This window comes from Geotrypetes seraphini, chromosome 9 (assembly GCF_902459505.1).
Source record: "Geotrypetes seraphini chromosome 9, aGeoSer1.1, whole genome shotgun sequence".
Lineage (NCBI taxonomy): Eukaryota > Metazoa > Chordata > Amphibia > Gymnophiona > Dermophiidae > Geotrypetes > Geotrypetes seraphini.
In genome coordinates this window covers 188,355,339-188,372,742 of record NC_047092.1, presented here as the reverse complement: position 1 = coordinate 188,372,742, position 17,404 = coordinate 188,355,339, and the positions used below count along the sequence as shown (strand labels likewise).

General features: G+C 44.6%; 1 protein-coding gene across 1 annotated transcript in view; it reads right to left on the bottom strand.

The window, feature by feature from the left end:
- The window catches only part of EIF2B5 (eukaryotic translation initiation factor 2B subunit epsilon), a 51,574-nt gene extending 40,655 nt beyond the window's left edge, over nucleotides 1-10,919 (bottom strand). Inside the window, exons 1-4 of the mRNA XM_033958616.1 lie at nucleotides 10,717-10,919; nucleotides 3,124-3,248; nucleotides 2,646-2,831; nucleotides 2,261-2,438 (exon numbers count right to left, since the gene is read on the bottom strand). Of these exons, the coding sequence (XP_033814507.1) occupies nucleotides 2,261-2,438; nucleotides 2,646-2,831; nucleotides 3,124-3,248; nucleotides 10,717-10,887 (660 nt within the window). The 5' untranslated portion in view covers nucleotides 10,888-10,919. The remainder of the gene's footprint in view (nucleotides 1-2,260; nucleotides 2,439-2,645; nucleotides 2,832-3,123; nucleotides 3,249-10,716) is intronic.
- Nucleotides 10,920-17,404: the final 6,485 nt, after the last annotated feature.

The following is a 17,404-nucleotide window of genomic DNA, read 5'->3' as shown; positions in this document are numbered from 1 at the left end:
CAACCAGACATATGAAAACTCACACCCCTTTCTCATATCCCCCAATTAAGGAGGTCAAACGGAAAAAACTATATGATGGCCACCTGGCCACTCAAGCATCCAAACTAGACAACCAAATCGCCAATCTACTGAAGGCATCCCTCGACTACAAGACTTTTAGAAAAGAAATAAAGACCATACTCTTCAAGAAAGCCCTGAAAAAAAGAAATAACACCGCAAGTTTCAATCACCACCTCTCACTAAAGCCAACTACCCAAACAAATAACCATACACATTTCTTACTCTCTTTGAAAATGTCCAAACTTTTTTTTTCTAGTAAGTTCTTGTTGTAATACATCCTTGATAATTCTTTTGTGATCCGCCTTGAACTGCAAGGTAATGGCGGAATAGAAATCCCTAATGTAATGTAATGTAATGTAACAAGGTAGGTTAACTCTTGACCATCTAGGACTATGCCACCGATTTTACCTCCTGTTAGAATAAGTTTGACTCTTTTACTGAACCTGGAATTTAAAAATTCATAGAAAAGATGAATACCACAAAAAAAGAAGAAAAGATGAATACTAATTTTTCGCTTGATCCACTTCCTGGTTTTCTGTTCAAATATCCAGCTATTCCCCATTGTTACATGTGCTATGTATGCTAACTTCTAATCTAATCTAAGCCTTAGATTTATATACTGTATCATCTCCTGAAGTAGGGGCTCAACTCGGTTTACATAAGACTTCAATAAACAGGGAAATCAGTTTAACTAACATGTGAATTACTAAACAAAAGACAATTAACACTCTTTAGAATCATTTCCCAAAAACTGTTGAAATAGCATTGTTTTCATCGATTTACAAAAAATCTGGAGAGAGAAAAGAGTTCTAATATAACTAGGAATTTGTAATCATTCTGAGCTTTTTGGGAGATCAGGATATAAATCTAAATAAATAAGCCCCCCTATCTAACTACGAAGATCAACTAAAGGGAGACCAAAATTAGATTTCAGCACCAAAACTGGCCCAAGATCCAGATTCAGTCATGCTTCATCCACATTCAGTCATGCCTATGTATTTCCAGCGGAAATACACCACAGTTACCAACCACCCTCTCCCTCCCCCAGTGACCACAAGCGTCACCTTGCCACCAACTCTAGGCCTACCTTAGAAGCCCTAGTAGTCTAGTAGCCTAATCATGGGATGAACAATCCTCAGTCACTTCTGCCAATGCAAGCTATGTATTTAAAATGGCTGCTAGGACCTCCTGCAGCAATCTTACAAGACTGTCACTGAAAGTCCTAGCAGCCATTTTGAGATTGTATGTATTTTTGTTCTTTTGCATTTCTCTTGCGTTGTGTTGTCTTGTTCAAGTTATTTTGCAGTAAAACTTGAGTAAACTCAAGAAATGAACAGCAGTGAAGGTCCATTTAGACTCATTTAGCTTTGATGGGGGGGGGGGGGGTCACATGCCCACCCCAGGAGCCTCTCCACATGATGAAAGTTCATTTCCAAAGTCTGATCATTGCTTAGTCTGCCAGGAACTCTCATATGACCCTTAAGCTAAAAACATCACCACAGAACACAACCCAACTTATGGAATCTGCATAAATCTTATATCTATTAGTTCAAGACCAGATAACAATGGCAGCTTTAGCTTGGACACCCAGTCTGGCACAAACCATCATCAAACAGAGTCACCCAGAGATAGGACACCCTCACTGATCTCAGAAGTACAATTGTATTAACAAGGAGCCCCTATTCCTTTCTCTAGGAAAAGCTGAAAAGCCTAATGGTATCAAAAACTGGAGATTGAACTATTGGGCTGGTCCAGTGACAAGTGCTTATGCTGCTATGTGCAATTCAACTACTGAACCAGGTTTCTGCCCCCTGGGGAGGCCGGGGCTGGAATACTGCAGAATGTTTACAGCTCTCAGGGAAAAGGAGTCTTAGCCTTTGCTTAACAGCAACACCTAATGGGCAGACGGGCTTCATATTAGCCAGATTCTTAAATAAGATAACGCTTTTCACCCTTGGGGTGCCAGCTTTGTGGGTGCAGTAAGTGATTCAGCACCCCACAATTTAGCAACCTGTGTCCAGGGATGAGTAATTAAGTTTAATATTCCCAATCACTCTGAAAAGCTAAGTGAAGCGAGAGAAAACAATAAGTGAAACTTCCCTCATAGCACCACAGCCCAACAGAGACTGGTTTCAGCAGAGCTGGAAGCCCAAAAAGTAAGCTGAAACCGCAAAATCAAAGAACTTCTCCTAGCACTAACCACTGGAAAGCGGAACTGTTTCAGCCCCTGAGTTTTCTGGAAATGCAGCACACGCTGACTACTGCTGTCCATGGCAACAATAACATCATCATCTTGACATCTGGCCCGATGACCTGGTGATGACTCTTTGAAAATCATTGTCATCACAGAAACGTTCTTCTCCAGTTTACGACGTGTCCTAAAGAAAGAAACAACATATAGAAACTCTTCTCGGTGTGAGATTATATTCACTGCCAGCACATTGTAATGACATTTTTTAAACTTTTTGGGGACTGGTGCATAAGGAGCACACATACAGGCAAAATTGTGGGTGAATGAAGCCAGCATGAATTCTCCATCAGCACCGTTAACTCTTCCCAATATTTAGTATCATTAAAAATCTCACCTGTGCTCCTCCAGAGCTTTAGAAATGTTAATGTTGGAGATAACATCACCATAGACCAGGAGAAAATCAGAGCGCATGAGAGACTTAGCATCTATGTCCCTCAATACATCACCCAAGGAGCGATACAGGTCAGAAGTCACAACATGTAACACATTTGGTGAAGTGGGGCGACACCATCTGGATTTCCTATAATCAAGAATTAAGACAGAATACACTTAAAGCAGTGGCTTCCTACCCTTTAAAAAATTTATCAGAGACAGCCTGACATGAGAACTTAACAGACTATTGACCTTGACTGAAGTCAATTACAGTGTGCATCCTATCCATCTCAGCATAGTTTTCTCATCTGGCTATGATAATATGTACACAATGACTTCACATTTACAACTGAAGCAGAAACTAAAGCTGAATAAAACAAGGCACAGCCTTCAGCTGAAAGGGAAGCTAGATCTCCAGGTATCAAATGGTGCTCACTTACTGTAAATGCTCCTTTATCTGGTTGGAGAGCCAGCAGCAGAAAATGAACGTTTCCTGAACTCCAGTGGCAGTGAGAAATTCCAGGGTGTAATCGATCATTGCTACATTCACCAGGGGAAGAAGGACCTACAGAAAATGATGATAGTCCTATAGTTATATTTAAAAAGAGATTAGGTTCTTACTTTGCTAATATCTTTTCTAGTAGATAGGTGTGTCATTCTGGACGGACAGCTATTCTCCCCATGATCACAAACCATGCAGAAGAAATCCACTCTAGCTTTTCAACACCTCCTCCTTTACTACAGGGCTCTGCTATTCCCTTCAGTTTGTACCAAAGAAGACAACAGCCCTATATAGTAAGACATGGGAAGGAGGGGTATGGAGATACTTCCCAAATTTTAATTCTGTTCTGCTCTGAAAATATAACAAACATATTAAACGCTGCAGCTGAACAATCAGAAGCATTCATAGAGCTCAAACATTCCTCCAATGTGTTATAGCAATAGATTATTCTTCATACCCTTAAGGTCCAACTGGCATCCAAAATTTCAATTTGGACTTGAACTTTCTGATTGAGACATTAGGCAGGTGCAGGAGATAGGTGTGTCATTCTGGAGCCCCACCCTGTCACTTATCTACTAGAAAAGATATTAGCAGGGGAAAAGATTTTGTACAAGCATAAGGAAGTTCTTCTTCACTCAGAGAGTGGTAGAAATCTGGAACGCTCTTCCAGAGGCTGTTATAGGGGAAAGCACCCTTCACGGATTCAAGACAAGGTTGGATAAGTTCCTATTGGAACAGAACATACGCAAGTAAGGCTACACTCAAATAGGGCACTGGTCTTTGACCTAAGGGCCGCTGCATGAGGACTGCTGGGCACGATGGACCAATGGTCTGACCCAGCAGCAGCAAATCTTATGTTTTTATGGGGAGAAAGACGCTGAAGGGAAATGGGGAAAAGAGAGAGTGGGGAGAAGACGCTGAAGGGAAATGGGGAAAAGACGCTGAAGGGAAATGGGGAAAAGAGAGAGTGGGGAGAAGACGCTGAAGGGAAATGGGGAAGAGAGAGTGGGGAGAAGACGCTGAAGGGAAATGGGGAAAAGAGAGAGTGGGGAGAAGACGCTGAAGGGAAATGGGGAAAAGCGAGTGGGGAGAAGACGCTGAAGGGCAATGGGGAAAAGAGAGTGGGGAGACTATGCTAGATTATGGGGGAGCGGAGGGAAGAAGATGGGTGCCAGACCAATTTGGAGGGGGGGGAGAAAGGGAGTGGCACAGTAACAGAGCAAATGGTAGACGCAGAGAGACAGTGGATGGAAGAAATTGACTGAGAAGATGAGGAAAGCAGAAACCAAACAACAAAGGTATCCTTCCTCCTTTTATCCCTCTATCCTGGAATTCCTCAAATCCAACCTCCACTAGATCCACTCAAAAATTAAAACTATCCTACCCCTCCTTAAAAGGCATCTCCCTTGTTGGTAAACTTGGCTCTTCCCTCCCTTTCAGAATCACTCAGCTCTGGAACAGTCTCCCTTCCCCTCTCCGCAATTTGAGCCCCCTTCTACCATTCCGTAAGCATCTGAAGACTTGGCTCTTCTCCAGAACGTAACCCCGTCCCGCTCCTGGCACTCTCACACCAACCTCTCTTCTCTCATACTTATATAATTCCACTGGAGTTCCGTTCCTTCCCTAACCATGTAAACCGTGTCGAGCTCCATCTGCGGAGATGATGCGGTATATAAACCCAAGATTTAGATTAGATTAGATTAGATTAGAAAAAAAAAAATTCTATTTCTTTTTCGCTTCAGGATAAAGTAGTATATTAATTGTATTGATAAAAATTTATAAACAAAGCCCTGCCATCTGAACATCTCTTTCTCCAGTTCATCAGCCAGAACTTTGATTTATAAGGAAGGAATAAGCTAAATATTGCATTACTGAGGCTTGTATGGATGCTGCGGGGATGGTGACAGAGTGGTGAATGGGATGGCAGTGACGGTGAGGTGAAGGGGATGGTGGTGACGATGAGGTTAAGGGGATGGCTGCGACGGGGCGGTGAAGTTAATGGCGGTGACGGAGCGAGGACAGGGCAGTGACGGGGACGGATTTTTTTCCCCATGTCATTCTCTAATAGACATATCTAAACAACATCATTAATCATCCCTGTTACAAACAGGGATAGAGCACAAATTCAATCAATTCAGAAATACAAGCAAGCTTTAAATCATACATTGCTGAAAAAAAAATTCTAAAAGGCGATTATCAACTGAAATATACCTTAGCATAAGAAGGCATTGGCAAATAATTGAGTTTTAAGCATTTTCTTAAAATTCATCCTCCCTATACAAAACCGCAGGATACCAGGCAAGGCATTCCATAATTCTACGCCAGCCACAGATATCAATGATGCTCCGATCCTAGCATGCATAATCGATATTCTACCCTCCAAACTTAATTTCATCCCATTTATATCTCTAAGCTTTCTTCTCGGTTTATAGATCTCAAAGATCTTTAGTAAAAGGCCTCTTAATTTTTAAAAGGGAGCCTATAATAAAAGGAAGAAATTATTTAGGAAAAAAAACCCAACAAAAAACTATAAGGAGAAGTTGCAAAGGTTAAAAGTTTACTTTACGCTTGAATCCCATTTAAAAATAACATCTTGGAAGCTCAGTTAAAATACATTCTCCACACACAAGGAAGATAAGTCAGCCAATCTACTTAATTTGATGGTGCCATGGATGGATAAGCTGTCCTAGAGAACTGGAAAGGTCTTTCTGAGCATTTGCTAGCCAGACAGCACCACAGGGCCTGTTACAGGTAAGTTAACTCACCTTTCATTTATTATACAATAAAGTCAAAGAAAGACCAAATGACTGTTGACATGATTTTAGGGTAAAGCAAGAGTCTTATTAAAGCAGAGAGGATGAGATGCAAAAACTAAAAGTGGATCCAAGTGATGAACATAACTACTGGCAAGTTAGGTATAGATTTGATTAAAAAAAAAAAAATCAAAAAGAATTTGAAAAGAAGCTTGCTATGGACTCAAGTAGTCACTTAGACCAGTGCTCATCAATCTTTTTGTGGCCGTCACCCATGACTGTAGCCAAATACAACTGTGATACCCCCCAGAGCAGCATAATAACGATGCGTGTATGGAGAGTCCACCCACATCACAATCTCAAACATAACATGAGTTGCAGTTTGATCAGCTCTGAATTACATCATTAGACAAGCAAGGGATAAAAGCAGATCTCAAGGAGGAAAAGGCTATAGATGACAAACTAAATTAATTATTTGCTTTAATCTTTATTGAGGAGGATGCTGGGCAAATACACAGAATTGAAGCAGACTAGGATGGTAGTGATTTGGAGGAACTGAAGAAAAATCACAGTGAACCTGAAAGATGTAAGAGCACAGTGACTTGCTAAAAGCAGGAAATCACCTGAACCGGATGAAAGTGAGACCCATTAGAGATATCTGTAATTATTAAAAATGGCTATGGACTGTAATGGCATTTTTTTTTTCTAAAGAGCTCCAGGGGGTCTCAGAAAAAAATAGCCCAGTGAACCTGACATTAGTACCTGGCAAAGTGTTAGAAGCTATTCTGATGTTATGCCTATGGCCAGGGCATGGCATATGCGGATGAATCCATGAATCTCCATGTCTGCTTCAGGGTACGGTATCGGGGTTCAAGAAGGGATTGGATGAATTCCTGAAGAAAAAAGGGATAGAAGGGTATAGATAGAGGATCACTATACAGGTCCTGGACCTGATGGGCCGCCGTGTGAGTGGACTGCTGGGCAAGATGGACCTCTGGTCTGACCCAGCAGAGGCACTGCTTATGTTCTTTTGTTCACTCTCAGTTGTTGTGAGCAGGGAGGGGAGGGGCTGATGTGAGATTTTTTTCCAATTACATTAGCCAGTTGAGGAATTTTATTAAATTAAGATACTGAAGAGTACAGGGAGTTAATTAACAGATCATTACTGTACTAAAAAACAAAAACAGCTTGGAAAATAATGGAAGTGTGGAGAGCGACAGGAGCCGGGGGGGAAAAAAGGGTTTATGTCCGGTGTATTTTTCATTAAGCTGCCCATTAAAGGGATGTATTAATAGATTTCTGAGAGTTTGTATGAGCCAAATTCCAGATGTGTTACACTCAAAGTTACAGAATAATACTTTTAAAACAAATACAAGAAAATATTTTTTACTCAAAGAATAGTCAAGCTCTAGAACTCTTTGCTGAAGTATGTAGTTACAGCAATTAACGTAACTGGGTTTAAAAAATATTTGGGCAAGTTCCTGGAGGAAAAAATCCATAGTCTGCTGATGAGAAAGAAATGGGGGAAGTCACTGGATCAGTGACATGGAATGCTGCTGCTTTTAGGGTTTTTGCTAGGAACTTGTAACTTGGATTGGCCTCTGTGAAGATGGGATACTGGGCTAGATGGACCATTGGTCTGACCCAGTAAGGCTATTCTTATGTTCTTAAATAAATGTGGATAAAGGTGAACTAGCAGATGTAGAGGAGTATTTTCAAAGCACTTAGACACACAAAGTTCCATAGTGCATCTGGATTTTCAGAAGGTGCTTGACAAAGTCCCTCCTGAAAAGTTACCCCCCCTTCTACGAAACTGCGCTAGCAGTTTCTAGTGTGGGGTGCTGCGCTGAATGGCCCGTGCTGCTCCCAATGCTGATAGAGTTCCTATGAGCGTCGGGAGCAGTGCGGGTCATTTAGCGCGTCTCTCTGCGCTAGAAACTGCTAGCTCAGTTTCATAGAAGAGGGGGTTAGTCACTGGATAGCCATTTCCTTGGTACAAGTCCTGCAGCAGATAGTGCAAACTAACCATTAGTAAATTAATTATTTGAGGATTTGGTATACACTGCTTTGCATTTGTAAACAAAGCTACACAAAGCTTTTGACTGTATGGATCACAATAAACTATGGAGAACTCTAATGCAAATGGGAATGCCCAAACACATAACTCAACTGATAAACAGCCTATATGAAAATCACTTCTCAATGAAGGCTCTCAACAAAATATTCAAAGACAAGGAGGTAACACTCCAAACGAAGATCAGACTTGTCCACACACTCATATTCTCAGTGGTCAGTTACAGATGCGAAAGCTGGACACTATGGAAACAAGACAGAAAGAAAATTGACTCATTTCAGCTTTGGTGCTGAAGGAGGATTTTAAGCATGCTGTGGACCACCAGAAGAACTAACAAATCGATTCTGGAAGAGATCAAACTGGCTATGTCATTTGATGCCCAAATGATGAAGTTATGACTCTCTTATTTTGGTCAGCAGAGAGAGATCACTGGAGAAGGACTTCATGTTTGGGAAGGTTGAAGGTGACCTGCAATCAGATTGCCTGGACACGTGGAAAACAACCATGGGGATGACTCTAGAGGACCTTCACAGACTAACACAAAACCAATTTCTTTTTAGATCCACAATTCATCAAGTCACTAGGACCTGAACACGAGTTAATGGCACCTAACAACAGGTGTAATTTACTGAACATCAGAATGACCGACACATGAACCTACTGGGTCAGAACAATGGTCCATCTAGCCTAGTATCCTGTTTTCCACAGTGGCTAATCTAGGTCACAAGTACCAAGGTTCTGGAACCCTAAAGAGTAGAAACATTCAATGCGGAATCCCCAAAGAGTAACAAGATTCTGGACCCCCAAAGAGTAGCAACATTGCATGCGGAATCCCCAAAGAGTAACAAGATTCTGGAACCCCAAAGAGTAGCAACATGCCATGCAGAATCCCCAAAGAGTAGCAAGATTCTGGAACCCTAAAGAGTAGAAACATTCAATGCGGAAACCCCAAAGAGTAACAAGATTCTGGAACCCCAAAGAGTAGCAACATTGCATGTGGAATCCCCAAAGAGTAACAAGATTCTGGAACCCCAAAGAGTAGCAACATTGCATGTGGAATCCCCAAAGAGTAACAAGATTCTGGAACCCCAAAGAGTAGCAACATTGCATGTGGAATCCCCAAAGAGTAACAAGATTCTGGAACCCCAAAGAGTAGCAACATTGCATGTGGAATCCCCAAAGAGTAACAAGATTCTGGAACCTCATGTGGAATCCCCAAAGAGTAACAAGATTCTGGAACCCCAAAGAGTAGCAACATTCCATGTGGAATCCCCAAAGAGTAACAAGATTCTGGAACCTCATGTGGAATCCCCAGAGTAACAAGATTCTGGAACCCCAAAGAGTAGCAACATTCCATGTGGAATCCCCAAAGAGTAACAAGATTCTGGAACCCCAAAGAGTAGCAACATTGCATGTGGAATCCCCAAAGAGTAACAAGATTCTGGAACCCCAAAGAGTAGCAACATTCCATGTGGAATCCCCAAAGAGTAACAAGATTCTGGAACCCCAAAGAGTAGAACATTCCATGTGGAATCCCCAAAGAGTAACAAGATTCTGGAACCCCAAAGAGTAGCAACATTGCATGTGGAATCCCCAAAGAGTAACAAGATTCTGGAACCCCAAAGAGTAGCAACATGCCATGCAGAATCCCCAAAGAGTAGCAAGATTCTGGAACCCTAAAGAGTAGAAACATTCCATGTGGAATCCCCAAAGAGTAACAAGATTCTGGAACCCCAAAGAGTAGCAACATTCCATGTGGAATCCCCAAAGAGTAACAAGATTCTGGAACCCCAAAGAGTAGCAACATTGCATGTGGAATCCCCAAAGAGTAACAAGATTCTGGAACCCCAAAGAGTAGCAACATTCCATGTGGAATCCCCAAAGAGTAACAAGATTCTGGAACCCCAAAGAGTAGCAACATTGCATGTGGAATCCCCAAAGAGTAACAAGATTCTGGAACCCCAAAGTGTAGCAACATTGCATGTAGAATTCCCAAAGAGTAACAAGATTCTGGAACCCCAAAGAGTAGCAACATTGCATGTGGAATCCCCAAAGAGTAACAAGATTCTGGAACCCCAAAGAGTAGCAACATTCCATGTGGAATCCCCAAAGAGTAACAAGATTCTGGAACCCCAAAGAGTAGCAACATTCCATGTGGAATCCCCAAAGAGTAACAAGATTCTGGAACCCCAAAGAGTAGCAACATTGCATGTGGAATCCCCAAAGAGTAACAAGATTCTGGAACCCCAAAGAGTAGCAACATTGCATGTAGAATCCCCAAAGAGTAACAAGATTCTGGAACCCCAAAGAGTAGCAACATTGCATGTGGAATCCCCAAAGAGTAACAAGATTCTGGAACCCCAAAGAGTAGCAACATTGCATGTAGAATCCCCAAAGAGTAACAAGATTCTGGAACCCCAAAGAGTAGAACATTCCATGTGGAATCCCCAAAGAGTAACAAGATTCTGGAACCTCATGTGGAATCCCCAAAGAGCAAGCAGCATTCCATGTTACGGATTCAGGGCAAGCACTGGCTTCCCTCGTGTCTATCTTCTCCAAACCTTTCTTAAATTTAGCTATGCTAACCGATGTAACCACTTCCTTTGCTACCCCCTGCCATGCTGCCCACTGACCCCCCCAGATATTCCCCATCTGCTCAGTCTTCCTCTGACTGGGAAAGGGGCTGACAGTTTCCCGCTCTCACCCGCGGTCGGTCCTTGGAGATGGGGAAGAAGCGCTGATTGAAGCTGTCCGCGACGAGCACGGCCTGCAGCGGGAGCTGCTGCTGCTCCTCCTCTTCTTTCTTCTTGCCAGCGCCAGAGGCGGACACTCCGCGTTTCCCGGCTTGGGCAGCCATCTTGCCGTCACCCCCCATCCGCTGCCAGATGTCATAGTACGGCGAGCGTCTAGGTCCAAGCGAGCAGGTGACGAAATGCGCATGCGCGGCGGCGGCTGCTGGGCGGGAAAGGTCTGTCAGGAGCTTGAGAGTGTGACGCGCAGCCCCCCCCCCCCCTTCAGCAATCCCTTCTCTTCAAGAGAGAGTCAAGAGCAACAGAGCAACTCAGCTCTCTAGCTGCTAATGGGGGCCTGCGGGTCAAGTGCAACCACCGCACTCCTTACATCAGGGCTCCTCTGGGGCGGCCCCCGTTGCCATGCAGATGTCTTTTCCCTGCTCTCTGCTTCTCTGTCCAAGGGGGAAGTGGATGGGAGGAAGAGCTACACGTTCAAAGGACATAGCTCATTTGAAACTGCCCCCTAGTCAGCAGTCATGGCCCTGCATGGGAAGATAGTTGGTGGCTCTCCTTCAGCTGGTTTGAATGCCAAGTGGCCCCCAACATAAAAATTACACCATGCTTGGCAAACAGAAGCAAAGCCTCTGCACTCGCCCTACTTCTCTGCATGAAGAGACAGAGGCCAGGGTTGGCATCTCATCAGTAAAAGAGTAACTCTGAATCTGATGGACGTGCCATCATTGGCTGAGAAGGAGATACAGAGACAGAGTGCTAAGGAAAGGTTGGGATTCTTCAGCTTAGAAAAGAGACTGCTGAGCAGAGATATATATGGTTGAGAGTGACAAAATCCTGAGTCATGTACAACTTAAAAGCGTGGATCGATTTTTCACCCTTTCAAAAGGTACAAAAACCAGGGGACACCCATTGAAATTACATGGAAATACTTTTAAAACAAATACAAGAAAATATTTTTTACTCAAAGGATAGCTACAGCGCTTAAAGTAACTGGGTTTAAAAAAGGTTTGGACAAGTTCTTGGAGGAAAAGTCCATACTCTGCTATTTGAGACAGACGTAAGGGAAGCCACTGCTTGCTCTAGATCGGTATCATGGAACGTTGCTACTGTTTGGGTTTCTGCCAGGTACCTGTGACCTGGATTGGAAACACTGTGGAAACAGGATTCTGGGCTTGATGGACCATTGGTCTGCCCCCAGTATGCCTGTTCTTATGGCAGAGAAAGGGGGCAGATTCAATCTACGTGGGTGTAGTCTACAGACCTTCGACTCAATCACAGCAAATTGATAAAGATCAGATTGTGGATATCCAAAAGTTTGGAAAGAGAGGAGGTGCTGCTATTGGGAGATTTCAACCTGCCAGATGCAGACTGGAAAGTTCCGTCTGCGGAATCGGAAAGAAGTAGGGAGATTGTGGATGCCTTTCAAGAGGCTCTGCTCAGACAAATGGTGACAGAACCCATGAGGGAAAAAGCAATATTGGATCTGGTCCTCACAAATGGAGAGAGCATATCTAATATACGAGTGGGTGCTTACCTGAGAAGTAGCGATCATCAAACGGTTTGGTTTGATATAACGGCTAAAGTGGAGGGCAGCCGCATGATACTGAAAGTCCTAGATTTCAAATGTACGGACTTTAATAAGATAGGAGACTACCTGAAGAAAGAGCTGTTAGGATGGAAGAACATAAGAGAAGTGGAAAACAGTGGTCTCAGGTGAAAGGAGCTATAAAAATGGCTAAGGAACTTTATGTGAAGAAAATAAATAAAAACAAGAGAAAAAGGAAACCGACACGGTTCTCTAAACTAGTGGCGGAGAAAATAAAGGCAAAAGAGTTGACATTCCTGAAATATTAAAAAAAAACAAGAAAAAGAGTACAGAAAGGACTACCGGGTGAAACTGAAAGCCAAGAGGGAGATATGCCTCCTAGTAGTGCTGCCCGATTCACGATTCGAATCGGTTCACTGATTCACTTCGGGTGAATTGATTCAAATCGATTAAAAAAAAAAAATCGGCTTCCCGATTCGGCTGACCCTCGCCCCCTAAAGCAGGAGCGGCAACGCTGCTCTTGTTGGCCGGCCGCTGCTGCACCTGCTTTAGAGGGTGAGGAGGGAGGGTCAGTCACGAAGTGCTGCTGTCCAGTTCCCCCCCTGACGTCCAGTTTCTCCCCTGGCATCCAGTTCCCCCCACCTTGGCGTCTGGCTTCCCCAAGAACTCGGGTGGGATAGTACGACTCAGAAAACCAGACGGAGACCATGTGGAGACGGACTCGGAAAAGGCCCAACTGTTAAATGAATACTTCTGTTCAGTCTTCACCCGCGAGGTGCCGGGAATCGGCCCTCAACCACATACAAGGATTAAATCAGTAGACCTGTTTAGTAATTTCAAATTTACACCCAGCAGCGTCTACTGCGAGCTGTCAAAAATCAAGGTCAACAAGGCAATGGGCCTGACAACCTACACCCTAGGGTACTCAGGGAGTTGGGAGATGTCTTGGCGGAACCACTATCCGCGCTCTTTAATCTCTCCCTTAGTACAGGTAACGTCCCGATGGACTGGAAGACGGCTAACGTCATTCCACTACACAAGAAAGGCTCCAGGGTGGAGATGGCAAACTACAGACCAGTGAGTCTCACTTCAATAGTGAGCAAACTAATGGAAACCCTAATCAAACACCAAATGGATAGGATCATGGATGAGGAGAATCTGCGGGATCCCCACCAACATGGATTTACTAAGGGGAGATCGTGCCAATCCAACCTGATCGGCTTCTTTGACTGGGTGACGAGGAAGCTGGATGTTGGTGAGTCCCTGGACATCGTCTACCTGGATTTCAGCAAAGCATTTGATAGCGTGCCACACCGCAGGTTGCTGAACAAGATGAGTTCTTTAGGTTTGGGCGACACTTTAACCAAATGGGTTGGGAACTGGCTTGGAGGTAGGCTTCAGAGGGTGATGGTGAATGGCACTCCCTCCGAGATGTCGGAGGTGATAAGTGGAGTGCCACAGGGTTCCGTCCTGGGCCCGATCTTGTTCAACATCTATATAAGAGACCTGACAGAAGGGCTTTGAAGTAAAATAACATTGTTTGCCGATGATGCCAAACTGTGCAATGTAGTGAGCAAAAGCACAACAGACAAAAAAGCAATGGCAGACGATATGGTGCATGACTTACTTCTGCTGGAGCACTGGTCTAGGTCCTGGCAACTCAGTTTCAATGCCAAAAAATGCAAAGTCATGCACCGGGGAAGCCAGAATCCATGCAAGATCTACACCCTAAATGGCGAGATCCTGACAAGAACTGTAGCAGAAAGAGACTTGGGAGTGATTGTCAGGGAAGACATGAAGTCGGCAAACCAAGTGGAGCAAGCTTCATCCAAAGCAAGGCAAATCATAGGTTGCATACGCAGGAGATTCATCAGCCGTAAACCTGAAGTCATTATGCCACTGTATAGATCCATGGTGAGACCGCACCTGGAGTACTGTGTGCAATTCTGGAGGCCGCATTACCGCAAGGATGTGCTGAGACTGGAGTCGGTCCAGAGGATGGCCACCAGGATGGTCTCGGGACTCAGGGAGCTCCCGTACGAGGAGCGGTTGGGGAATTTGCAGCTCTACTCACTCGAGGAGCGTCGAGAGAGGGGAGATATGATCGAGACATTCAAATATCTCACGGGCCGCATCAAGGTGGAAGAAGACATCTTCTTCTTCAAGGGTCCCGCGGCAACAAGGGGGCATTCGTGGAAAATCAGGGGTGGGAAACTGCACAGTGACACTAGGAAGTTCTTCTTCACTGAAAGGGTGGTTGATCGCTGGAATAGTCTTCCACTTCGGGTTATTGAGGCCACCAGTGTGGCGGATTTTAAGGCCAGATGGGATAGGCATGTGGGATCTATCCGCAAAGATAGATAGCGAGGATCACTGGAGTGGGCAGACTTGATGGGCCGTGGCCCTTATCTGCCGTCTATTTCTATGTTTCTATACGGTTTATCTTTGAAGAGCAGTCTGCACAGAAGATCGCGGTGTTAGCAATGTTTGCAAACAGCTTCAGAGCTGTTTCCTCTGCCGCGATCCTGCCTATGATGTCAGAGGAGGGGCAGAGGAAACAGCTCCGAAGCAAACATCGCTAACACTGATCTTCTGTGCAGGCTGCTCTTCAAAGGTAAACGGTGCGGGAAGGCCAGGGGGTAAGCTGGACACCAGTGGGAGGCCAGGGGGAACTCACAGGCCTTCCGGGGGGGGGGGGGTGAGCTGTCCTTCGGTGTGGGGGATGGGACAGGCTTTCAGCGGGAACAGGCAGGCAGGCCTTTAGGGGGAACAGGCAGGCAGACCTTCAAGGGGGGAAACAGGCAGACCTTCAAGGGTGGGATGCAGACCTTCAAAGGGGGGACAAGCCTTCAAGGGGGCAGGGACAGGCCTTCAGGGGGGGGACAGACCTTCAAGGTAGGGGGCCCTGGTGTAGAAGTACACGGAGGGAGGGAAGGGGGGTTCAAAGAGACGTGCATATGCTGGACTTTGGGGGGAAGAAATAGAAACATAGAAAAGTGATGGCAGAAAAGGGCCAAGGCCCATCAAGTCTGCCCACTCTATTGACCCACCCACCCTCCTAACTACCCTGTGAGAGATCACACTCTGATTGATGTCCCATTCTCTCTTAGAGATTCGACATGAGCATCCCATCTGTTCTTAAAATCTGGCACGCTACTGGCCTCGATAACCTGTGCTGGAAACTCATTCCAATTGCTAACCACTCTTTCGGTGAAGAAATACTTCCTGGTATCGCCATGAAACTTCCCGCCCTTTATTTTTAGCGGGTGCCCTCTTGTGGCCAAAGGTCCTCTCAGAAAGAAAATATCATCTTCTACCTCAATATGACCAGTGATATACTTAAACGTCTCAATCATGTCTTCCCTCTCCCTATGCTCTTCGAGAGAGTATAGCCGCAATTTGTTTAGCCTTTCTTCGTACGATAGATCTTTGGGTCCCGAGACCATCCTGGTGGCCATTCGCTGAACTGACTCAACCTTCAGCACATCCTTACAGTAATGTAGCCTCCAGAATTGTACGTAGTACTCCAGATGAGGCCTCACCATGGTTCTGTACAATGGCATTATGACATTGGGCTTCCGACTAACAAAGCTTCTCCAGATACAACCCAGCATTTGCCTGGCCTTGGATGAAGCCTTCTCCACTTGATTGGCAGTTTTCATGTCTTCACTAATGATTACTCCCAAATCTCATTCTACTTCAATCCTTGCCAAGGTTTCTCCATTCAATGTGTACGTTCTGCACGGATTATTGTTGCCAAGGTGCATGACCTTGCATTTTTTAGCGTTAAAACTAAGCTGCCAGGTCGAGAACCAATGTTCCAATAAAAGCAGGTCTAGCGTCATGCTGTCAGACAAATTGCTGTTACTTACAATGTTACATAGTTTGGCATCATCAGCGAATAAAGTTATTTTACCTTGAAGCCCCCGAGTCATGTCTTTTACAAATATGTTGAAAAGGATCGGGCCCAAGACCGAGCCCTGCGGCACACCACCATTAACCACCACTCTCTGAAGTCTACCACTCAGCCAATCGTTGACCCATGCGGTTAGTGTTTCACCTAATCCCATCAATTTCATTTTGCTCAATAACCTGCGGTGGGGGACGCTATCAAAAGCTTTGCTGAAGTCCAAATACACTACATCCAGGGACTCACCCAGATCCAATTTTCTTGTTACCCAGTCAAAGAAATTGATGAGGTTGGATTGGCAGGACCTACCCTTGGTGAACCCATATTGGTGGGGATCACGTAGATTCTTCTCATCCAGGATCGTGTCTAGCTTGTGTTTGATTAGTGTTTCCATGATTTTACACACTATCGATGTGAGACTCACCGGTCTGTAATTCGCAGCCTCCGTCCTGCAGCCCTTTTTGTGCAGAGGAATGACATTAGCTGTTTTCCAGTCCAAGGGGACTCTTCCCGTACTCAGGGAGAGATTGAAGAGTACGGATAACGATTCCGCTAGGACATCTCTGAGCTCATTGAGGATTCTCGGATGTAGATTTTCCGGGCCCATTGCTTTGTTCACCTTGAGTCTTGATAATTCGTCGTAGACATCTCCGGAAGTAAACTCAAAATTCCGAAACGGGTCTTCTGAACATTGCTTTGCCTGCAACTGTGGACCAGACCTAAAAATAGGAGAAGAAGAGAGATGATGGACAATGGGATTTAGGGAGAGAAAGAACAGAAAGGGAGAGAAGTTGGACACAAGGGGTGGTGTGGAGGGGGGATAGAGATACTGGATAGGAAGGTAGTTGAGAAAAGAAAGGGAGAGATGGTGGACCCTGGGGTGGTGGGGAAGGAGGGAGAGATGCTAGATGAAAAGGTAGTTAAGAAAAGGTGGATCTGTGGAGGGAGACGAAAAAAAGGAAAGATGCCAGAGGACAGAGATGGCAGGTGGATGGTTAGCATGGAGAAAGAAGAAAGAGGGAGACCCTGGCAAGCAAGTTATCAGAAGACAACCAGAGCCTGGGACCAACAAGATTTGAATAATGACCAGACAACAAAAGGTAGGAAAAATAATTTTATTTTCTGTTTTGTGATTACAATTTGTCAGATTTGAAAGGTGTATCCTGCCAAAGCTGGTGTTAGACCGCAA